We start from the raw sequence: 25879 nt of genomic DNA, 5'->3' as shown, positions 1-25879 counted from the left end.
TTGGGGCAGTGCATCTGCACAGACTCAAAACTGGGAGCAGCAGCTGTGTCTGTATAGCCACTGCACCTCACTTGACATCAATTGGATTTCCTGCAGGAGAATGCACAAACACCTGTGCATCCCTGTACAGGTAAACGCAGCCCTCAAACAGGAGTAACTGTAGTAAGCTCTACGTGAATGAGGCCTAAAGCAGCACATAGATGAGTTTCTTTTGACCTATGGGTTGAATAAAATAAAAATGGAGCTGGATTCCGCCAAGGTGGATAGGGGAACCCTCCCCACTGAGCCTTTGCATTCGGAATGCTGGAAGACTTCCCTGCCATCAGAATACACTGATCAGCACTGTAAGCTATAGCCCACAGCGCTGATCCAGCAGGGAACATCTGATAGGGCGGTTGTACAGAAGTCAATTGGTAACCTCCCTGCTATTTCAAGGAGCTAAATTTGGATGGTCCCTGCTGAACTGGCAGAATCTTAATCTATGCATGGCTGGCTTAAGAGTCACTTTAAAAGGACAAGCTTACTATGCAGTCACACTATCCTTAAGAAATTTCATATGCTGATTAGATCTTACACTGACCCTCTCCTAAGGTAACATACCTGTGGACTATATTCATAACAGAAGCCTGTCAGAAAACCAGCCCCTGTTTAACACAGCTCTGTGTGGTCTGGAGCACAAGTGGTTAGAAAGAAAGGCTTTACACCCTTTATGACAGACATTTTTTGCCATTTAACACTGTGCTACTTTAACTGGTAATTTTGCGGTCATGCAACGCTGTACCAAAATGAAATGTAGGTCAGTTTTTTCACACAAGTAGAGCTTTCTTTTGGTAGTATTTGGGTTTATTTTTTATTCAATTAAAAAAAAAAAAAAAAAGACAATTGTGAACAAAAATATATATATTTTTTTACCTTCTGCTATAAAAACATACAATTTTTTTTATCGAATGTTTAAAAATTTAGCTCAAAATGTATTCTGCTACATCTTTGGTAAAAAAAAAAAAAAAAAAATCCCAATAAGCACATATTGATTGGTTGGTGTGAAAGGTATAGCGTCTAAAAGCTATGGTATATATACTGTAATTTTGTTTATACTAGTAATGGCGATGATCAGTGATTTATAGCGGGACTGTGATAGTGCAGGCGGCAATTTGACACTGACACTGGGTGGGAACTGATTGACACTGACATCACCAGTGACCCTAATATAGTGAACAGTGCCAATATATACTGGCGCTGTACTAATGACTGGCTGAAAAGGGGTTAACCGTGTTTATAAAATCTGGGTTATTTACCAACACTGGAGAGTGAAAAATCTGGTGCAGTTGTGCATAGTAGCCAGTTTATTATTTCATCTTCTTCAATTAAGCTTTGACAAAAAAAAATTAAAAATCTGGAAGCCGATTGGTCTCTATGCAGAGCTGCACCAGATTTTGCACTCTCCAGTTTTAGTAAATCAACCCCAGTGTGTAACATGTGCTGCTTCTACTTCTACTTGCAGGGAGAGAGAAAAACAGCCACATCGCTGCTCTGTGTACAGAGCCTTGTGTTGTTAGTGGCTTGGTTCTGATTCGCTAACCTGAACAGCAGATCCTGGCCATAAATGATTGGTCGGGACCTGAAGACCAACTTGTGCTGTACAGAGTCACAGCACAGATGGGGGGACTGTCATGTGCCCCCTACCAGGAGATGCTGGGTCGTACATGACCAGACGCAGAGCAGCCATCCCACTGCAGTATTTTTACAATGGGGTGGTGTGCAAGTAATAGGATGCAGCAGCCATTAACCTCCCTGGCGGTATTCCTGAGTGTGGCTCTGGGTTAATTTTCAGTACCAAAAGTGTTAACCTCGAGCCACACTCGGGATTACCCCAGAATGTTACTCACCTTCCCTGCGCTCCCCCGCCGTCCTCACTGTCTCTCCCCGCTCTGTGCACGGCCGATTACCGGCACTTGCCTTCCGGTTCCCTCCCTGCGAGCGTTACGACGCAGGGGGATGGAACCGGCTGCAAACTCAAAAGTATAAATACACTAAATGTCATGATACAAAGCTGTGATCCTAAGGGATTACACTGTATCATGCCATTTCACCACAGAATTGCACCTGATTACTTTTCCAGTGCCCTGCCTGTGCTTTTCCAGTTCTTTGTGCCTGGAAAATTTTTAACGACCATGGCGTCCAAAAAGCGTTTGTGCAAAAGCACTTTTAGACGAACTGGAAAACAGCGACACTGAGTTACTTGAAGAACTAAGCGATAGCGATTCGTGGGAAAATTCGTCATCAGGTACGGAAAGTGACGACAGCGATGATTCTGATGTCTTTCTGGCACATAGCTTGTGGAATTTGGGAAGTATATCAAAGGATTCTTCAGAATTTCCATCAGAGCTATGTGCCCGAAAGAGACATCAGAATCGTTGCTGTCCTCACTTTCCGTACCTGATGAGAAATTTTCCCACGAATCGCTATCGCTCAGTTCTTCAAGTATCTCAGTTTCGCTGTCGCTGTTTTCCAGTTCGCCTAAAAGCGTTTTTGCGCAAAAAGAGCGCTTTTTGTACGCCATGGTCATTCTTAATTTTCCAGGCACAAAGAACTGGAAAAGCACAGGCAGGGCAGTGGAAAAGTCAGCAGGTGAAATGGCATGATGCAGTGTAATCCATTAGGATCACAACTTTGTATCATGACATTTAGCGTATTTACATTTTTAAAATTGCCGCCGGTTCCACCCCCATGCGTTGCAACGCCCGCAGGGAAGTGAACTGGAAGACAGGTGCCGGCATCGGAGGACGGCGGGGGAATCGCAGGAGAAGGTGAGTTTTAAAATGTAAAACAGATTTCCGTACAAAACAATGTACCACTTTTAGCACAGAAATCTGTACATAATCATACCGCCAGGGAGGTTAGGACGAGCTCCCTGACTGTGCTCTTAATACTTTGGAGCCCGGATAAGCACAGCGGCTGCGGAGGAGCACGTTGCGTATGTGAGGCCCTCAGGAAAAGGATGGTGCTGCTTCCTATAGCACAGGGGGTGATGTGTCCTTACAGCTATAGGAAGAGCATGGGGAGCTGTGTAAAGGTGCTGGCAGGCTTTGATTATGGTGAATATGGCCCACAGGTGTGTTAGGGGAGTCGGGAATGGCATGGTTATAAAATCATTAGCACAGAGTGCCGTTCTTATAATGCAACTCCAGCTAAACCCAACTAGTCCTAAAACTGTCCCCTCCCCCTCATAACATCTATGCAGACTAACCTGTGTAATAGAAGATGTACTTATTGTCAGCCTGTCCCGGTCACATGATCCTGTGCCAGTTAGCGGCAGCTGCAGCGGAGAAGAGGGAGCGCTAACAGACAGGCCATAGGAGCCTATGCATGATGTCACCACTCCAGGCTTTAGTAGCCGAGTGCCCCTTCTCCCCTGCAGCTGGCACAGGGAACAAGGATCACAAGACCAGAGCGGCCTGATAAGTACATACTTCTTTTCTTACACAGCTTAGGTGTTAGGAAGAGGGGGGAGGGAAACTTAACACTAGTTAGGGTTAAACTGGTGGACCGGCCCTTTAAACATGGAGGACCTATGCTGGGAACATGCTGACCACTGCACATAAATTCATTTACAATGGGCGCGTCCCTCACCAAAGGCTTTCCCTGGATATAGGAAGGATGTAGAGTGATAGATGTGTGAGCCTCCCCCCCAGAAGGTGACAGGTTCTCTTGCCTATAGATGTATAGCCGGTGACAGGGAGGGGAGCCCGGCAGCTGTGTGCAGGCCCCGGACAAAAGCACACTTACATTTCTGAAGTCCAGTGTTCATCTGCGGGGGAGGGAGAAGCAGGAAGGCGAGGTCACCTGGTCCTGGGGATCAGGCCAGCATGGCAGAGCCGCACTAACACCACATGGGGGTCGCCCTGTACAGACAGAGAAGAGAGAACACAGGTCAGCAGCGGACACAATATCCGCGGGGCGTAGCCGGGACGGGAGCAGCGTGCGGCCAGCAGCCGGCTTGTGGACTCAGGAGGCCGCAGCGGCGCCTCTCACCTGGGCTGGATCGGAAGGAGATGAATGGCAGCGCTCTGCCCCGTCCTCCTAGTGCCTGCTGATTTGCCGATTACTATTTGGTGAATCAGCAGGCACTGAGAGAGGGGCCGAGCTCTACCGATCGGTCCGCCCGCAGCCGGTGACGTCAGCGCGCAAAGCGGCGTGCTGCGTCAAGACGCTTCACGCATGCTGCTCCCCAGCCAGACATGCCCCGCCCCTCTCGCGGTCACAGCAGGCCGGGGGAGGAGGGGTGGTTAAGGCGGGGCTGTTTGCGGCACTGTAAGTTGCAGCGGGTTCATAGACCGTCCGTAGGGGCGTGGCCACAAAACATGTACGTCAGTTACACGGCCCTAACGTAATACATTACCACCGATATATAGTCATTCTGAGGCTGAGCTCCATACAGCAGAAGAACAATGTGCGGGGGGCGTGCGAGGAATCACTAAATGTCATTAGACAACAATGGAGACCGCCATCCCTGACCTCTTATTTTATGTGTGAGGCCTGCCTCAGGAACACATGGTACAATCAGTATTACACCAGGCCTTAGCTGCAGTGATATCTGCATTGTGCTGCACTCACCAGACCCACTCACAGCACGACACTGCCATAAAGGAGGTCTCTGACCACTCCCAGCACTATACTGCCATAAAGGAGGTCCCTAACCAGTCACAGCACGACACTGCCATAAAGGAAGTCTCTGACCACTCACCAAGCCCAGTCACAGCACGACACTGCCATAAAGGAGGTCTCTGACTACTCGCAGCACAACAGCCATAAAGGAGGTCCCTGACCACTCACCAAGCCCAGACACAGCCATAAAGGAAGTCTCTGACCACTCACCGAGTCCAATCACAGCATGACACAGCCATAAAGGAGGTCTCTGACCACTCACAGCACGACACTGCCATAAAGGAGGGCCCTGACCACTCACCGAGCCCAGGCACAGCACAACACTGCCATAAAGGAGGTCTCTGACCAGTCAACAGGCCCAGTCACAGCATGACGCTACCATAAAGGTGGTCCCTCACCACTCACCAAGCCCAGTCACAGCACAACACTGCCATAAAGGAGGTTCCTGACCAGTCACAGCACAACACAGCCATAAATTAGGTCTCCGACCACTCGCCAAACACAGTCACAGCACAACATAGCCATAAAGGAAGTTCATGACCACTCACAAGCCCACTCACAGCATGACACTGCCATAAAGGAAGTCTCTGACCACTCACCAAGCCCAGACACAGCCATAAAGGAAGTCTCTGACCACTCACCGAGTCCACTCACAGCACGACACAGCCATAAAGGAGGTCTCTGACCACTCACAGCACAACACTGCCATAAAGGAGGTCCCTGACCACTCACAGCATGACACAGCCATAAAGGAGGTCTCTGACCACTCACAGCACAACACAGCCATAAAGGAGGTCCCTGACCACTCACCAAGCCCAGTCACAGCACGACACAGCCATAAAGGAGGTCTCTGACCACTCACAGCACAACACTGCCATAAAGGAGGTCCCTGACCACTCACCAAGCCCAGTCACAGCACAACACTGCCATAAAGGAGGTCTCTGACCACTCACAGCATGACACTGCCATAAAGGAAGTCTCTGACCACTCACCAAGCCCAGGCACAGCACGACACAGCCATAAAGGAGGTCTCTGACCACTCACCAAGCCCAGGCACGACACAGCCATAAAGGAGGTCTCTGACCACTCACCAAGCCCAGGCACAGCACAACACTGCCATAAAGGAGGTCTCTAATCACCTCATACACTTTCATTGTGATGATATATTTGGTTTGTTTCTCAATCTGTCCCCCATATACACACATCATTAGGAGTCAGGGACAGGTGCATCAGAAGCAAGCTACATTTTCTTCAAGCCGAACATTTTAGAGGCACACACCTAATTGTTTTTTATTTTTATAGTATACACTAGTGTTTTTAAACCTTTTACCAGTCGGGAGGCCCTTAAAAAGTGTTCCAGTCTTGAGGCACCCCAGTCGAAAAGCTTGGTTCACATTACTGGGTGTCGTGGAACACACGCAAAATCACGCTCATTCCTTACACCTAGACCAGTGTTTCTCAACTCCGGTCCTCAGGGCACACTAACAGGCCAGGTTTGCAAGAAAACTAAAATACATCACAGGTGATCTCATTTGCTGCTCAGTGATTGCAGTATTCTAGTCTGCATCTTCCCAAGGTAATACTTAAAATCTGGCCTGTTAGTGTGCCCTGAGGACCGTTGAGAAACACTGACCTAGACAAATGCCTTGCTCTTTAGGGGTGCCGTTATTTCTTAGTGGCAAACGTGGGGTGTTTTTAGAACAGCACACTTTTTTTTTCTTTTTTTAAGAAAAGGGTCCAGACTTTTCCCTGCAGGTAGGGTAGCCCATGGAAATGAATGCCACCAAGGGTTTGTTCACATGTGAGGGGCAAAGTTTTGTAACTGATGGCTGAACTGATGAGGGATTTCTTTAACAGCCCTGTTTGGGGGCTTCAGTGAAATATCAGGGGTCTTAAAAAACCCTGATGTCTTACTTTTGAGACCAAGAGAATTTAGGACAGAAATTCCTCAGTTACTTTCTCTGCAGCCTTAGCGGCACTGGACAGTGAATGAATGGAAGGTGCTCTGTGCTGAGTAACTTCCTGTTTATTCGCAGACTGAAACATAGTAAACACAGTTTATCATGCTTCAATTATGAATGAACACAGGGAGTGATGGGTACCAGGGGAGCACACAGGGGTATCAGAAGGAAGAAGAGGCATTTCCTAGACCCAATCCCCTGTATTTTACACCTGCAGCAGCTGAATGCTGGCAGGAGGGAGAGGAGAACAGACATTCATCTACTGCAGAAGGAAAATACAGGTGAATGGTTCTAGTAAATGCTACCCCTCCTGTCCAGGTTTGACAGGAAGACTGCACGGGCTCCCTGGAGCATGGGCGGGGTCACCATTGTGACCCCTGCAACCCCTAAGGCTACGCCCATGGTCCAGGTTCAATAATGTGGGTTTCAGGTGGACTGAAACCCAGACACAATTCAAAAGTGCACTGTCTGGGTGAGTCCCAGACAGGTGGCAACTCTATGAGTATTTTGTTCAGCAGAGGAGTGCTGAGTGTATGATGGTGGGTAATATGTTCAGCAGTGGAGTGCAGAGTGTACAATGGTGGTTAGTATATTCAACAGAGGAGTGTGGAATGTTTGATGGCGGTTAGTATATTCGGCAGAGGAGAGAGGAGTGTATGACAGTTGGTAATTTGTTCAGCAGAGGAGGAGTGCCTAATGTATGCCAGTGGGTAGTATGTTCAGCAGAGGAGTGCTGAGTGTATGATGGTGGGTAGTATGTTCAGCAGAGGAGTGCTGAGTGTATGATGGTGGGTAGTATGTTCAGCAGAGGAGTGCTGAGTGTATGATGGTGGGTAGTATGTTCAGCAGAGGAGTGTGGAGTGTACAATGGTGGTTAGTATTATTTTCAGCAGAGGAGTAACAAGTGTATGACCGTTAGTAATATGTTCAACAGAGGAGTGCCTAATGTATGATGGTGGGTAGTATGTTCAGTAGAGGAGAGCTGAGTGTATGACGGTGGGTAGTATGTTCCGCATAGGAGTGCGGAGTGTATGACAGTGGGTAGTGTATGACGATGGGTTGTATGTTCAGCAGAGGAATGCTGAGTGTATGACAGCAGGTAATATGTTCAGCAGTGGAGTATGTTATGTATGATGGTGGGTAGTATGTTTAGCAAAGATGTGCTGAGTGTATGATGGTGGGTCGTATGCTCAGCAGAGGAGTACGTAATGTATGATGGTGGGCTGTATGTTCAGGTGAGGAGTGCGGAATGGTGGGTAGTATGTTCAGAAGAGCAGTGCGCAATGTATGATGGTGGGTAGTATGTTCAGCAGAGGAATGCTGAGTGTATGATGGTGGGTAGTATGTTCAGTAGAGGAGTGCGGAATGTATGATGGTGGTTACTATGTTCAGCAGAAAAGTGTGGAGTGTATGATGGTGGGTAGTATGTTCAGCAGAGGAGAGCCGAGTGTATGACGGTGGGTCGTATGTTCCACAGAGGAGTGTGGAGTGTATGACGATGGGTTGTATGTTCAGCAGAGGAGTGAGGAGTATATGACAGTGGGTAATATGTTCAGCAGAGGAGTGCTGAGTGTATGATGGTGGGTCATATGTTCAGCAGGGGAGTGTATGATGGTGGGTAATATGTTCAGCAGAGGAGTACATAATATATTATGGTGGGCAGTATGTTCAGGGGAGGAGTGCAAAATGTATGATGGTGGGCAATATGTTCAGGGGAGGAGTGCAAAATGTATGATGGTGGGTAGTATGTTCAGCAGAGGAGTGCTAAGTGTATGATGGTGGATATTATGTTCAGCAGAGGAGTGCTGAGTGTATGATGGTGGGTAATATATTCAGCAGAGGAGTGCTGGGTGTATGATGGTGGGTAGTATGTTCAGCGGAGTGTGGAATGTATGATGGTAGTTACTATGTTCAGCAGAAGAGTGCAATGTGTATGATAGTGGTTAGTATGTTCAGCAGCAGAGTGCAGAATGTTTGATGGTGGTTAGTATATTCAGCAGGGAAGTGAGGAGTGTATGACAGTGGGTAATATGTTCAGCAGAGGAGTGCTTAATGTATGATTAGGGGTAGTATGTTCCGCAGAGGAGTACGTAATGTATGATGGTGGGCAGTATGTTCAGCACAGGAGTGCTAAGTGTATGATGGTGGATAGTATGTTCAGCAGAGGAGTGCTTAATGTATGATTAGGGGTAGTATGTTCCGCAGAGGAGTGCGGAGTGTATGACGGTGGGTAATATGTTCAGCAGAGGAGCGCTGAGTGTATGATGGTGGGTAGTATGTTCAGCAGACGAGTGTGGAGTGTATAATGGTGGGTAATATGTTCAGCAGAGAAGTGCGGAATGTATGATGGTGGGCAGTATGTTCAGGAGAGGAGTGCGGAATGGTGGGTAGTATGTTCAGCAGAGGAGTGTGGAATGTCAACGCCAGCCGGTGGTAGAGATGCTCCGCTTCCACCCCTGTAATCCGCTGCTGCACACTGATCAAGAAAGCTGGGGGCAGATGGAGGGGGTAAAATACGGGCCGGCAGTTTGTTTACTGAGCGGTGGTGTATTTACTTAGTGGCTGTGAAATTACATAGAACTAGGGACTGTGTAGCTGATTGGGACAAATTTTGGACAGTAGCCAACTATGTGAACCCGGACACATGATTCAAAACCCGGACAGGTGGCAACCCTAGCTACATACACTTACTTGATTCTGAATAGCTTGGAGTTCCTCTTGTATTTACAGTGTTCTAAATCAAGGGCAAAAAGCAGCCCAAACACAAAATCCAGAGTACACAAGTACCTAAAGTTGTTCTAAAGGCTGAAGATTGTTTACCTTAATACATTCTCTGCGTTAGGTAAAACGCCTTCTGAGTACAGCTCCCCTAAATACTTACCCGAGCCCAATCTCGGTTCAGCATTGTGCAAGAGAGCTGCCACTCTCTCCCTCCTTACAGGCCCAAAGACAGCAGTGGGAGCCATTAATTTCTCCTACTGTCAATCACAGCCAGTGTGGAGGAAGTGGGGGGAACTGCAGTTTGGCTCTGGATTCAGCCTGCATGAGTGCACCCCTAGCAAGCAACTTACTATGGTGAGCAGTCAACAGGAGGGAGTAGCCAGGAGCGCCAGTGGGGGACTCGGGAAGAGGAAAATTTGTGCTACTAAATGTAAAACCATTGCACAGGGAAGGTAAGTATGAAAAGTTTGTTATTTAAGCTAAAAATATGGATTTACGATCACTTTAAAAAATAGGTTCACCTGTGGCACATGTTACACACTATACCTGTTTCTAGGATGTAACATGCTGCAGCACCTATCTACTTGCAGGCTCCTGTGTATAAAAAAAAAAAAAAAATAAAAAAATCACAGCTCTCGCTGCTGTCAATCAGATCTTGTGAGGAGGGAGCGGGTGCCGAGCCGCGCTCTGTTCATCGGTTGACACACACAGCCCGCTCAGGAGCACGCCCACATCAGTGCCTCCATTGCAACCAGCTTGCTATGGGGGCACTTAGAGAAGAGAAGGAGTGGAGAGTGCCAGCAGGGGATCCCAAAAAAGATTTGGGGCAACATTGTGTTGCGAAGGTAAGTATTACATGTTTATTATTTTAAAACAAAAATTATACATTTACAATCAATTAAACCAAACTATCTAAAAATAAACTAATGTGTTGAGGGAAGTTGGAATTTAATAAAGTAATCTCTCTTTTCTCTCACATCCTGTAAACATGTTCACAGTGTAAGACTGACAGCACTGTGTACAGCAGAACCACCCTGATTGGCTCAGAATCCTTCCTCCTACAGTCCAAGTGTCGCTGTACACAGAAGATGTTAGGAAGAGAATATAAAGTAAAAAGCAGGTGTTTATACTGTATACCAAATATATACAGTGCCTTGCGAAAGTATTCGGCCCCCTTGAACTTTGCGACCTTTTGCCACATTTCAGGCTTCAAACATAAAGACATAAAACTGTTATTTTTTGTGAAGAATCAACAACAAGTGGGACACAATCATGAAGTGGAACAAAATTTATTGGATATTTCAAACTTTGTTAACAAATAAAAAACTGAAAAATTGGGCGTGCAAAATTATTCAGCCCCTTTACTTTCAGTGCAGCAAACTCTCTCCAGAAGTTCAGTGATGATCTCTGAATGATCCAATGTTGATCTAAATGACTAATGATGATAAATAGAATCCACCTGTGTGTAATCAAGTCTCCGTATAAATGCACCTGCACTGTGATAGTCTCAGAGGTCCGTTTAAAGCGCAGAGAGCATCATGAAGAACAAGGAAAACACCAGGCAGGTCCGAGATACTGTTGTGAAGTTTAAAGCCGGATTTGGATACAAAAAGATTTCCCAAGCTTTAAACATCCCAAGGAGCACTGTGCAAGCGATAATATTGAAATGGAAGGAGTATCAGACCACTGCAAATCTACGAAGACCTGGCCGTCCCTCTAAACTTTCAGCTCATACAAGGAGAAGACTGATCAGAGATGCAGCCAAGAGGCCCATGATCACTCTGGATGAACTGCAGAGATCTACAGCTGAGGTGGGAGACTCTGTCCATAGGACAACAATCAGTCATATACTGCACAAATCTGGCCTTTATGGAAGAGTGGCAAGAAGAAAGCCATTTCTAAAAGATATCCATAAAAAGTGTCGTTTAAAGTTTGCCACAAGCCACCTGGGAGACACACCAAACATGTGGAAGAAGGTGCTCTGGTCAGATGAAACCAAAATCAAACTTTTTGGCAACAATGCAAAACCTTATGTTTGGCGTAAAAGCAACACAGCTCATCACCCTGAACACACCATCCCCACTGTCAAACATGGTGGTGGCAGCATCATGGTTTGGGCCTGCTTTTCATCAGCAGGGACAGGGGAGATCGTTAAAATTGATGGGAAGATGGATGGAGCAAAATACAGGACCATTCTGGAAGAAAACCTGATGGAGTCTGCAAAAGACCTGAGACTGGGACGGAGATTTGTCTTCCAACAAGACAATGATCCAAAACATAAAGCAAAATCTACAATGGAATGGTTCACAAATAAACATATCCAGGTGTTAGAATGGCCAAGTCAAAGTCCAGACCTGAATCCAATCGAGAATCTGTGGAAAGAACTGAAAACTGCTGTTCACAAACCCTCTCCATCCAACCTCACTGAGCTCGAGCTGTTTTGCAAGGAGGAATGGGCAAAAATTTCAGTCTCTCGATGTGCAAAACTGATAGAGACATACCCCAAGCGACTTACAGCTGTAATCGCAGCAAAAGGTGGCGCTACAAAGTATTAACTTAAGGGGGCTGAATCATTTTGCACGCCCAATTTTTCAGTTTTTTATTTGTTAAAAAAGTTTGAAATATCCAATAAATTTCGTTCCACTTCATGATTGTGTCCCACTTGTTCTTGATTCTTCACAAAAAATTACAGTTTTATATCTTTATGTTTGAAGCCTGAAATGTGGCAAAAGGTCGAAAAGTTCAAGGGAGCTGAATACTTTTGCAAGGCACTGTATATATATATATATATATATATATATATATATATATATATATATATATATATATATATAGTATTAGATGCCTAGGGTAATTAACTTATGAATGGTACCAACTTCCTGATGGTAGACAATATCTAAAAACGGGATATAGGGATAAGAGAGACCTCAAACTCCCCAGTTAGAGAGGTACTCAATGGGAGAAGGGAAAGGGAAAGTGGGAAAAATTCTGGATTTTGGGGTACCAATATCTGATGGTTATAAAATCAGAATATCATTTGTTAAAAAGACATATCTTTATTTAATATAAAAGACAAAGCAAACAAATATGCATAATAACAAAATTGGCAATAATTACATACAATCAGAAGTGACTGATACTGGTTTGAAAATACACAGAACTGTGGAGAGTAGTCGGGATATCTCCACAAATTTTTCTCTACATGTTTCGCGGACTGAGCCGATTCTTCAGGAGAAACAATAATTTTTTAAAAAACACGATTCTATAAAGTAAAGCAGAAGTTGGGTGAGCCAAAGACATAGTTTATAAACATTTGCGCAATCTTAAAGACATTAAGCCAAATGTATGGGGAGGAATATCCATATTACCTGAAGTCACCATAGAGCAAAGTGTGTTTAATGGAGAAAGCAGGATCATCAATAGTGTCTCACCGGTGGGTATGGGAGACCTTAGTATTAGTATAAAAAGATAAAGGCATTAAGGAATTGGTATATCCATAGATTCTGTCAATGTATATGTGGGGAAAGAAAAGAGGAGCACAGGAGAACAGGGGGGGGGGGGGGGAGAAAAAAAAAAAAAGTTAGTAATTTTTTGATGGAACAGGACAGATCAACTTGGAGGCTAAACACCTTCATCCTTACCCTGTTACGATTCATTCTTACTCGTAACTATTTTACATTTATGGAGGATATTTATCTACAGAGGCAGGGCGTGGCCATGGGGACCACCTGCGCACCATCCTATGCGAATCTCTACCTGGGGGGCTGGGAGAGGTTTGTGTTTGCAGACAAAACTCTAACACAATATCTATCTTTTGTGCCATTTTGGTACAGATACATAGACGATCTGCTCCTGGCCTGGACAGGCCCCATGGACATGCTACACTCATTCTTGGACAAGTTGAATACAAATGATTGGAACTTACGATTTACATATGAATATCATATATCTCAAATTACTTTTTTGGATCTTACGATCTCAAAATCAGCTGATGGAACCATCTTCACAGATCTCTACCGCAAACCATCAGCGGGAAACACTCTTTTACATGCGTCTAGTGCGCACCCCCAACCATTGATTCAAAGTATTCCTTTTGCCCAATATCTACGCCTAAGGCGTAACTGTTCCAGAGATGATGATTTCCACATACAAGCTAATACCCTTCGGGACCGCCTCCTTCAAAGGGGCTATTCCCGTACGATCCTAAGAAAGGCCTTCAACAAGGCCCACGCCAGGAGCAGATCGTCTTTATTGTATCCTTCTAGAAAATCAACTGCGCCACAAACAGTAAAGCTGATTACCAAATATTCAGCACATCATCAACAATTACGTTCAGTGATTACCCGTCACTGGCATTTACTTACTGACCATCATGTTATGAAGAATTACGTTAGGGAAACCCCAGAATTGGTCTTTCGGAGGGCTACATCACTTCGTGACCATCTGGTTCATAGCCACTACACTACAGACAGACCCCGTTCCACGGGCACCAGGGGCACTTTCCCTTGTGCCGACTGCCCCCGCTGCCCTTGGATATTAGAGGGTTCATCGTACCGACTCCCCAATGGGGAACTGTGGTCACCCCATTCCCACAGTGAATGTGGGACAAGAGGTGTCATTTACCTGATGATTTGTCAGTGCAACTCTTTTTATGTTGGTAAGACAAGATGAGAGCTGCGCCAAAGAATAGGAGATCATTTGTACTACTCCTCAGGTGGAAAACTTACAGCAGTAGGATGCCATATTGGTATCCATCATAGATACCACCCAGAAGTGGTTAAATTTATTGTCCTTGATGCCATACTGGAGGATCCCCGTGGTGGCAACTGGGACAAAAAATTGCTTCAATGTGAGACTCAGTGGATCGAGAGACTTAATGCCACTATTCCACCGGGCTTGAACTAAGTGGTTTCATACAAGCCTTTTTTATAATATTCAAATGGGTTACCTATGGTACCCCTTGTCTCTTCTTTCTTTTATACGTCACCTCTCTTTTTGGTCCACTTAGAACATACAGTGGATCAATATTTTCACTATCAACATTTAAGATTCCCTTATTCCTCTATTTCCCTCCTTTTCTGTGTTTTCTTCCTTTCCCTTCCCCCTTTCCCATCTCTTTCCCCACCCTTCAACCCCCAATGGATGTCAATATACATAGTTTGATGTATCCCTCCTTTTGGGTCTTTGATTACCCCGAGATAACTATGTACATTGAAAAATGTCTATATCGGTATTCCGATATATAGGCACATCTAATGTGATGTTTGTTGCATTTTATATGTATCTATTGCTTTACACGTGATATGTTACTGTATTGTGGGCTTCAATATATATGCTTAATGCCACTACTAATGATTTTATTTCCCCTGTCGACACCTGGGCACAGTGTTAGGGAGACACTAAACGGGGTCTGGTCTTCCCGGCGGGTATTTGTCCCCCCAACCAGCGGATATCCGCTGGTACCGCCGGATTTCCAGTGGAGTGCGACGGTGCTGTTGATACGCATGCACACTTCGGAGGGACTGGGCGCCTGACGTCGGACGCCGCTATTGCGGCGCCGTGACGTCAGATGCGCCTGGAGACACATAAGAAGCCGGCGCTGCCATCATGGCGGCGTTGGCTTCTTGTGCTCCATGCAGAGAGGACAACGGCGAGGCGATCCATGAGGTAAATACAAGAGCTTGGACTGTTATAGGATATACTGTCATTCACCTATCTGCTTTGAGATATTCTTATTTTAACCCAATCCCCTGCCTGTGTATGGCTTATGTCTCTGCAGGACCATTCCCCCCTGACTTATTAGGGTTATTCTGAGATGAAACCAACCACCCTCCGGCTGGATGGGGCGGCTCGACTCACATTTATATGTATATAACCTAAGCAACCAGGAAAACCACCCAATGGTGAGATTCTTGCTGGATCTATCCAGCCTCACCCGAGCCTTCAGGTTATATTATATGCTAGACTATACCTTCCAAAAACGGCCTCTGTCAACATACAACCTTTGTGATGTCCTTGCGCCCTCTCTGCATGGTTTAAGCATCGTTATATCCATTAAAAGGTGATCATTATATCCTAATATCAATTGCCAATGTATATCTACACACCCTGTCTTTCCCTCCTTTTCTTTCTTTTTTACCCCTATAATCCTCCCCTTCTTACCTTCTTCCCTTGATCTTCTCCTTTCCACTTTTTCACTTCTGATTGTATGTAATTATTGCCAATTTTGTTATTATGCATATTTGTTTGCTTTGTCTTTTATATTAAATAAAGATATGTCTTTTTAACAAATGATATTCTGATTTTATAACCATCAGATATTGGTAGCCCAAAATCCAGAATTTCTCCCACCTTCCCTTTCCCTTCTCCCATTGAGTACCTCTCTAACTGGGGAGTTTGAGGTCTCTCTTATCCCTATATCCTGTTTTTATATATATATATATATATATATATATATATATATATATATATATATATATATATATATATATATATATATATATATATATAAAATAGATGATTAACACTGAATTTTCAGGTATGGCTTTTTTGCATAGTTACATTGGTCCAGCTTGCCATATCTGTGGGACTGCTGCAGAAACAGAGAATCACTGTAGTAGTTGCTGAGACTCCTGCGATTGTCGCTGTTTTCAGGGCCCCTGTGTCAGATGGCTGCCCTTCAGCATACTAACCACAGGGGGGGGGGGGGGCACTTGCTCATTTTGGCCGTTAACAGAACCCTTTGAATTTTCTCAAAGAATGCAGGGCATTCTCTGACTGGATGAGGTGGAAAAGTGAGGCAGCAACGTCACGATCTCCATCTCACCCAATCAGAGAATGCCTTGCAATCTTTGAGAAAAATGCAAGGAGTTCTGTGAATTGTGCTGATGCAGAACAATAACCCCCTGTGTGTACTTTGCAGAAAGGCAGCTGCTCAGCATGGAACCCAGAAGACAAAAGCAAACGCTGTGGTACCCCCAACTCCTACAGTGATTCTCTGCTTACACAGCATTTCCATGGGTATGGCATATGCATTTCACCAAACAGTTATGTAACCCAAGCGCTCACTCCATCGGGAATGGTGGGCGTGCTGCTCTCCTCAGATGGGAAAACTCCAAAACTATAAACACAAAAGAAAGGAGGAGCAAGCACCTAGTGCATTACCCTTGGACACCTTCTGTTAATTTACTGAATGCCAAAAAACACTCACAAACATGAAGATTAAAATTGCATAAAACCAATCCACCTCATGTGGAAAGACATGTCCCTGTGTTTAGGACGGCTGACGCGTTTCGGGAGGCAAGCTCCCTTCCTCAGAACTGGTCCATCATCTTCAAGGCTCTAACTTATACTGAAAATACCAGTGTAGATCCCTCCCCCCCCCCAAAAAAAAAAACATGTGCACTGGGCGTGGTCAAAGGGAATCTATATGGACCAAAAGTGTCAACATGGGGACATCTATAGTAATCGCCAGCCATCCATAAATAGCCATTACAATCACCTTCCATACATGCTGGCTGTATCCCCGTTTCCCCTTATGGTCCACACCTTAGTCCTACTTGCCATGTCAAACGCAACGACTCCAGGCCATCTCATAAATGTCTCATTGCCTAGGTAACTTCCTTCATCTGCATGGAATCTCTCAGTCAGGTATGGCATATGTATACCATCTCCACACCTGGAATAATCTCCACACCCGGAGTTCAGCTACAATGCATACATATTTGGCGTTTATTTGTAATAGTTTCCTTAAAGTGATTGTAAAGTCTCTTTTTTTTTATTAAATAACACACAGAGTGGCCTGGATTCTCCTCCTCTGGGCTCCCTCTTCACTGCTCCTGGCCCCTCCCTCCTGTTAAGTGCCCCCAAAGCAAGCAACTTGCTTTGGGGGGCAGCAGAGCCAAGTCCCGGCTCCCTGTGTCCATTGAGACATGCAGCCGCAACCTGGCCCTGCCCCCTCTCTCTCCTGATTGGCTGGTTGACTTTGATTGACAATCATGTCACGCTGCTGTCTCAGCCAATGAGGAGGGGGAGACATTCCTGCAACATCGCTGGATAGAGATGGGCTCAGGTAAGTATTAGGGGGGCTGCTGCACACAGAAAGCTCTTTATAGAATGCATTAGGATAAAAAAAACTTTCTGCCTTTACAATCCCTTTAAAGTGCGACTAAACCCACACGATAAAGAAAAAAAACTATCAATAAATGGTTTATTACATGCTTATACTCACTCAGTCACTATGAGATTTGTTTTCTGTATTCTGCAAAATAAAAATAAAAAAAAAACCTGGTTGATTTTGCTGCTCTCTATCTCCACCTTCTGTCCATGTCGTCATTTCAGCTAGGGATTTTGCAAAGCAGTGTTGGCAGCTCTGCACATGCTCAGTTTTCAGTGAGTTTCCATGCTGAGCATTTCATCCCTATCACATCTGAACAGCCCATGTGACTATAGAGTCACACATATGGGTGTACACAAAATGGTAAATGACAGCCCACTCCCTCCCCTCCTCTTCCCTGCCCACTAACCAGCTAAACACAATGGGGTGGGATATTACATGTAGATTAATGGAGGCTTCACCTCCATCTTATTCTAAGACACAGGCTGGACGAGCGTGACACAGCCTGTGATTAGCAGAAATTTGCCCACACCATGTAATTGCCAAAAAATAATAAAGATTTTCTTTCAAAACTACTTATTGATATTATTTATTTTAACTCTGTATTCCAAAGGCTGTTTTTTTTTGTTTTTGTTTTTTGAACATATGACCAGCAGCAGAGGACTAGAAGCTATTCCTGCTTATGTTTGCCTGCAGACAGGCTGGGAAAGAGCTGGGTCAGGTGACAGTTGTATATTGATTAGGAAAAAGGTAGATTTTTTTTTTTTAATTAAAATAATTACAGTGCCATCATCCACATACAGATATAGAACGGACAATGTAAATTAAACAGTGTGTTTAGTATCACTTTAAGTTTCACTTCAGAATTTAAAAAAAAATAAAAATCTGTCATTAAAGAAAGCATTGGTGTAAAATGACCTCACACAATAGGGGAAAAAACTTGTAATGAACACTTGAGAATGGAACCATAAAATCATTTAATGGGTAAAAGTCAAAGAAACAGACATTCGGCAGACTGCGACATCTCATACTATGTAGGAGGCTTTTCACATGCTGTGTTAATGTCACACTGACCAAAAAGAAAAGTTGTCAAGTGGAAGAATTCAGTACAAGAATAACAATATTCGTCTAATGTGCTGTAGAGGGACAGCGATCAGGAACAGAGATTATTCTCAATTCTTTATGAACATCTTCTTTATGTAATAAAATAATTCTGAGCAGTTTGTGACCTCAGATAATACAGGGACAGAGTACTTTTTTATTATATGCGCTCAGGGCCCATTCACACCATGCAGAGAGCCATACACTGTAATAAAGGGCGTATTTCTGTGCCAGGGAGTCACAGGTGTTGTGTACAACCGCCTGTACAAATCAATGGCAGGCTGTGCCTGCATGCTGGTAACCGCCTTTAAATGTGTACGGAGGTGGGTGAATGGTCCTGGATGCACACTGTATACGCATTAAGATAAAAAACATTCTAACTTCACAACAACATTCAAGTGCAACATAGCATGGCTTAAAGTATAACTAAAGGAAAAACTTTTTTTAGTTTTGGATACAGTGGAGAGGGGTTAGAACCCCTGACAGTTCTTATTGCTGTATGTGCCCCTGTTAGGAGACTCATCCTCTCGATTTGTTCCGTTTACCATTATCATTAAAAGAAAATCAGAAATTTTGGGTTGTCACTAGAAATGTAATAGAGGGGAAATCTTCCAAAGGGGGACATGCCGATACAGAGTACCGATACCTTTGCGGTGCAATTTGAGCCCATACAAAGTGAATGGGCTCAAATCGCACTACAAAGAATAGCATGCAATTTGAAAAGGAATGTAGTGCGGTTCCTGTCCGAATCATATACATTTTCCCGCACCGCTCATGTGTGAACACAGGCGTGGTCGTGCAAATGCTTAGAATCGGCACCAATGCCGGTATCGGTGCAACCTCCAGTTATAACCCTCCCTTACTCTATACAAAATAAAAAAAATTACCTTTAACCACTTCCTGCCCGTCATACAGCAAAATGACGGCCGCAAAGTGGTTGCACTATCCTGACTGGGCGTCATATGACGTGCAGTAGGATAGACTGCTCTGCGTGCCCCTGGGGGGGCGCGCAGAGTGGCAATCGGAGGTGCGGTGTGTCACTCTGACACTCCGCATCTCCAATCCCGGTAAAGAGCCTATGACGTAGGCTCTTTACTATGTGACCAGCTGTGTCCGATCACAGCTGGTCACATAGTAAATAGGAAGTGCCGTTGATCGACTTTCCTCAGTTCGCGCCTAACGGGGGGGGGGGGGTCTGTGCTGGTAATCAGAGCATTAATTAGCAGTGCAGACCCTTGGGGGAGAGCCGCCAGGGATGCACACCAGGGATGCCCACCCATGCCACCAGGGATGCCAATCAGTTCCCAGGGAGCCTGTCAGTGCCCTCCTCATCAGTGCTGCCCATCATTGCCATCTATCAGTGCCGCCCACCAGTGCCCATCATTGCCATCTATCAGTGCCGCTCACCAGTGCCCTTCATTGCCGCCTATCAGTGTCCACTATTGCCGCCTATCAGTGCCACCCCATCAGTGCCTCCTCATCAGTGCCTGTCAGTGCTCATCAGTGCAGGAAAAAACGTATTTACAAAATTTTCAAACTTTTCGCTCTTATTTTTTATTTGTTTAGCAAAAAATAAAAAAACCTTGCGGTGATCAAATACCACCAAAAGAAAGCTCTATTTGTGGGGAAAAAATTACATACATTTGGTTTAGGTACAGTGTTGCATGACTGCGCAATTGTCATTCAAAATGCAACAGCACTAAAAACTGACAATTGGCCTGGGCAGGAAGGGGGTGAAAGTGCCCTGTATTGAAGTGGGTAATTCTACTTTAAAAAATATTTACAAATTTGTTGGTTACAGCATAGATAATACAAGTCCTAGAAAGCCTTTCCATAGTATATCTCCTAGGTTTGTGTGTTCACAAACCAGTCTTCAAGTACTGTTAGAAGTGCAGTTTTTTTTTTAAGCACTCTTCTGTCCTCCAAGTAAAGGTCAGCAAGCTCTGATTCCAGATCAATCAGGTCATTCTGCCCCATAATTCAAATATTTTAAATGTCTTACATCTTTTGTGAGATCGCAATGCTTATGGTCACTTGCTTTAATGCTTAAAGTAGATGTAGCTATGACATTTGGTTTAATAAAGCATCATCTATCATAAACATTACCTAAAGTAAAACGCAGTACTTGTTTTAATGTTTTCACCCTTTGTTGCATCTCAGAGCTGCTGGTCTCATGCAGCCTGTTTGTAGCCACTTCCCGTCTACAAGCATGTACTCCAGCAATGACATTTCTCACAGAGGATTTCGTGATGGTGACAACAATGGATCCATGAATGAGCAACATTGTTTCCTTTGGGAGTCTGTGTGAAAGGATTACACAATGCAGACAATGAAGAAAGAGAAAGTAAGCAAGTAAAGCTAGAGATGCAAGTAAACAGCCTTGATTTAGGCCTCATGCACACAGGAATCTCTTTTTAACTCTCGTAGAAGCCAGCAGCATTTTTGCAAAAAAAAAAGCCTGACGCTTGTAAAAGTGTCTAACGCCTTTGCCAGCGTTTAGGAGCGTTTACAGGTATCAAGCACTTAGGAGTTAATTCATTTCATTGGCCAGAAGACATAATTTACTCTGGCCATTGAAATGAATTATTGCTCATGCGCTAAGCACACCTAGCGTTAACAAGCGTTTTCAAGCGTCAAGCGTCTTTCTGCCCAAACTCTGCTTCTCCTGGAAGCACTGGCAGAGGGGTTTTTTTCCTGCCTCTAAACATTGCTAAAAGCCCGTGTGTGCATGGACACATAGACTAACATTCAGGGGAGTTTAGAGGCAGGGAAAAAAAGACAGACGCCCTTAACATGCAAAAACGCCCACTGTGCATGAGACCTTACTTGTAGGGCATACACCAATGCCTATCTAGTTCTACAGGGGAATCTGTTTTTCGATTGGGGGGGGGGGGGCAAGGTCCCCCTGCAGCCCTAAAACACTGTAGATATTTAGCAGGAGGCTGTTTACTTGCATCTCATTCTGATGTTCTGGGCTTCATTCTCTTTATTATCTGGATTTATGGTGCCTCTGCTGTTGTGCACCTCCACTATAACCCCAAGACCCTGGCGTCATTGTGTGGTATGGACTTAACTAGTTTTTTAGGGTAACAATATGTGAGTGAGAATGGGATGTAAGATGTTGTCATCTTTTATTAGAAGTGCCTGAAGGAGGACCTTCATGGCAGGACCATGAGGCATTTTAGTGGAAGTTGCAAAATACTGAAAAATTGAATTTTTGACTGTTTTGGTTGAGCTCCTGTTGCCTGGTTGGCTACTGTTTAGCTGTGGGAATTTTTTGCTTTTCCCAGCCCTTATATTTAACGCTGCTTTCGGACATCCCATTGGTTAAGAAGATCAGAAGCTGTGTCCATCAATGAACGAAAGAGAAAATGGGATCTTTGACTTACCGTAAAATCCATTTCTCTGATGTTCATTGATGGACACAGTACGCACCCCTCTGTGGAGTTGTAATTCTTCTGACACTGCTTGTAACAAAACTGAGTACCTATAGCAGAGAAAGGGAGTATACCCCCTAGGAATGACCTTAGGTGTAGCCAGACTTTTTTCTGCCTAGTGTCCTACTACTGTAGGGGCAGTATAACCCAACGGTTAGGAAGATCAGGAGCTATGTCCATCAATGAACATCAGAGAAATGGATTTTACGGTAAGTCAAAAAATTGGATTTTTGTCTTATCGTAAAATCCTTTTCTCTGAAGTTCATTGACGGACGCAGTCTCTGATCCATATCAGTAGGGTTATGCTGCTCCTACAGGAGTAGGACACTAGGCAGAAAAAAATGTTCTGGGTATGCCTATGGGCAGTCCCAGGGGGTATACTCTCTCTCTTCCTACTACAGAATGTTAGTTTTGTATCAAAGCAGTGTCAGAGAAAAACAATACCAACCCAACTTAAAACAGAGGGGCGGGTACTGCGCCCGTCAAGGAACTTCAGAGAAAAGGATTTTACGGTAAGACAAAAATCAAATTTTCTCCATCATTCATTGACGGACGCAGTCTCTGATCCATATCAGTAGGGACGTCCTAAAGCAGTGCAATAAAATGAGGGGTGGGAACAGCAGAAAAATAAGTCCCCAAGGCTAAACCATAGCCAACCAGGCAACATAGGACTCATCAGAACAATAAGATGAGACCCACCTAAAAACATTAAACACCCTCAAGGGAGACTAAGAACCCCCTTAACCTTCCTAGCGGTATTCCCGAGTGTGGCTCTGGGTTAAATTTCAGTGCCAAAAGCGGTAACCCCGAGCCACACTCGGGGTACCGCTAGGGAGATTGCTGGATCCTGTAAGAGAGGGTACTCACCTTGTCCCCGGGATCCAGCAATGTATCCCGGTGGTGTGCGGCGGCCGGATCTTCCTCCCGATGCTCTGTGCCCTGGCTTCCGTCTCCTGCGACGTGACGCTCGAAGGGGGGATGGAACAGGCGGCAAATTCAAACAGTAAAACACACTGATACATTACAAAATAAATTCACATTAGTTTGCCCCCCAGTGCCCTTTCCTGCAATTTTACTGTACTTTTTATGTACATATATATATATATATACGTATATCTATATATATGTATCCACACACACACATATATATATACACGTGTATATATATATATATATATATACGTATATCTATATATATGTATCCACACACACATATATATATATATATATATATATATATATATATATATATATACACACACACACACACACACACTTTAACTTATTTATATTATAATTTATGATTTTGTGTTTCAAACTTTATCATACCCGAGATGTTATAAAGAAGAACGCACAGTAAAAAAAAAAAAAAAATCATATGTAAATAGTTGGTTTGGGCTGCTCATTCTTAAGAATTACATGCAAAATAATTGTACCGCTTTCAGCACCTAAAATCGGAAAGAATCATACCGCCAGGGAGGTTAAACAGCAGCCTGCAAAACTTTGCAGCCAAAAGACGCATCTGCAGATGCCAGCACATCCACCTTATAAAATTTTGTGAAGGTGTGAACAGACGACCAGGTAGCCGCCTTGCAAACCTGAAGCACAGATGCCTGATGGCGGAAAGCCCAGGAAGCACTAAGCCCCCGAGTAGAATGCGCATTAACTGGGAAAGGGGGAACCTGACCTTAGTCGAATAAGTCTGCACCACCGTCTGTCTGATCCATCTGGAAATAGTCGCAGCAGATGCAGGCAACCCTTTCTTAAGGCCATCCGTGAGTACAAAGAGCGAATCTGACTTCCGAAAAGACTCAGTACTCGCCAAGTACATCCTGATTGCCCGAAGGACGGATCTGGACGAAGAACCACTTTATCCCTGTGAACCACCAGATAGGGAGGACAAGACAATGCCACCAGGAAGGGATAAAGTAAGTAGAGGAATCTCCCGAATACTTTCAAAAGGAGGTTTCTGGAGAACAGACAGCACCAAATTAAGGTCCCAAGGTGGCAATGGAGGTTGCACCAGAGGTACCAAGTGTCGCGCCCCTGGATGAAGTTACGCACCAAGGAATGGGTGGCTAATGGTCTTTGGATGAAAATTGCCAAGGCCGAGACCTGACCATTGATAGTACTCAAGGCCAACTTTTGATCAACTCCCCGTTCGAAGAAAAGACAAAATCCGAGCCGCCGAGTAAGACTGAGGGGGGGCCCCAAAAGACTCACACCACGCAATTCATGCCTTCCATGTACGATGATAGATCTTCAAAGAAGTCGCTTTCCTCGCATTCAGTAGAGTAGGAATCACTGAAGCAGACAATCCCCAGTCCTTCACACCTGGCTTTCAAAAGCCAAGCAGTCCAAGCCAGCCACCGTAAAACAGAATGGAAGATTGGCCCCTGATACAGTAAATCCTTCCTGAGAGGAAGTCTCCAAGGTGCGTCCGCGACTAGCCTGGCCGGATAGCTCTCAGCTCCAGAACATTGATTGTTAACTTGGATTCCTCCAGGGACCAGACTCCTTGAGCAGACAACCTGCCAAGAACACCTCCCCACCCGGACAGACTTGCATCCGTGGTGACAATTGTCCAATATATAGGGAGGAAGGATTTCCCTTGCTTGAGCATCGGGGACCGAAGCCACCAAATCAGGGAACACCCTTGTCACCCGGCTCAGCTGGATCGGATTGTCCAGGGAATTTGGATTCTTTTCCATTTGAGAAGGATTTCCTTCTGGAGAATCATCATGTGGAATTGAGCAAAGGGGACCGCCTCAAAGGATGACACCATTAGTCCCAGAATTCTCATACAGGTCTGAAGGGACGACCATTTGCTGGACAGTAACAGATGAATTGCAGACTGGAGTTTTTCCAGAGGAAGAAACACCCTGGCTGAGGACGAGTCCAAAGTCAGGCCCAGGTAGTCCAGTCTCATGGAAGGGACCAGGGACGACTTCTGAAGGCTCAGAATCCACCCGAACTCCTCCAGAGTTCTCATGGTGATTTCCAGATTTGTCACCAACACCTTGGGAGACTCTGCACGTAGAAGTAGATGATCCAGGTAACCCAGAACCGATATCCCCCACTGCTGCAACAGCGACAGGACCGGAGCCAACACCTTTGTGAAGATCTGAGGAGCAGAGGCGAGATCAAAGGGTAACGCCACAAACTGATAGTGATCCTCTCCCACTGAAACATGGAGAAACCATTGGTGTCCTGCACAGATTGGGATGTGAAGGTAGGCATCTTTGATGTCTATGGAGGCCAGGAAATCCCACTGATGTAGGGAGGCCACCAACGTGCAAACAGATTCCATCTTGCATTTTTGAACTCGCACGAAGCAATTTAGTGATTTCAAATCCAGGATTGGACGCACCTTGCCTTCCTTCCTAGGGACCGTGAACAGGTTTGAATAAAAGCCCTGAAAACGTTCCACACGCGGGAACTATTACTCCCTGTTATACCAGGTCCTGCACTGGGACGGATCGAAACTCGATCTTGTAACCGGACCGTATGACCTCTTGAACCCATTTGTCCGGTATACGGGATTTCCACAAGTCTGGGAAAAGGCAAAGATGTCCCCTCACCCTAGATACGGGTGAGGGCGCACCTTCAGGCCGAAGTGGCCTTGTCCTCAGGTCTGGAGAAACGAGATTTCTGTTTGCCAGACCAGGGTTGCTTGGAATCACCTAAGGGAGTCTTGAAGGGCTTTGCCTTATTTACTGACCCTGAGAGTTTGTCCAGAGGAAGGAGCACTCTGGCTAAGGCCGAGTCCAAAGTCAGACCCAGATAGTCCAGACGGAACCAGAGCAGACTAATGAAAATTCGGAATCCAGCCGAACTGCCTCAGAGTTCGTATGGTGATCTCCAGGTTTTCCATCAGA

General features: G+C 45.0%; 1 protein-coding gene across 3 annotated transcripts in view; it reads right to left on the bottom strand.

Moving 5' to 3' along the window:
• The window catches only part of FAM222B (family with sequence similarity 222 member B), a 259477-nt gene that overhangs the window by 26034 nt on the left and 207564 nt on the right, over positions 1-25879 (bottom strand). The window contains exons 1-2 of one of the 3 annotated variants that reach the window (XM_082244833.1): positions 4033-4135; positions 3787-3902 (exon numbers count right to left, since the gene is read on the bottom strand). In XM_082244833.1, the coding sequence (XP_082100959.1) occupies positions 3787-3808 (22 nt within the window). In that variant the 5' untranslated portion in view covers positions 3809-3902; positions 4033-4135. Of the gene's footprint in view, positions 1-3782; positions 3903-4032; positions 4136-25879 lie in introns of those variants that run through there. The other 2 variants (XM_082244835.1, XM_082244834.1) reach the window with 2 other exon arrangements.

Source organism: Pelophylax lessonae (genome assembly GCF_965119305.1).
Source record: "Pelophylax lessonae genome assembly, chromosome: 2".
NCBI lineage: Eukaryota > Metazoa > Chordata > Amphibia > Anura > Ranidae > Pelophylax > Pelophylax lessonae.
Note: the sequence above shows the minus strand (reverse complement) of the source record. Positions and strands in the feature narration are given on the sequence as shown.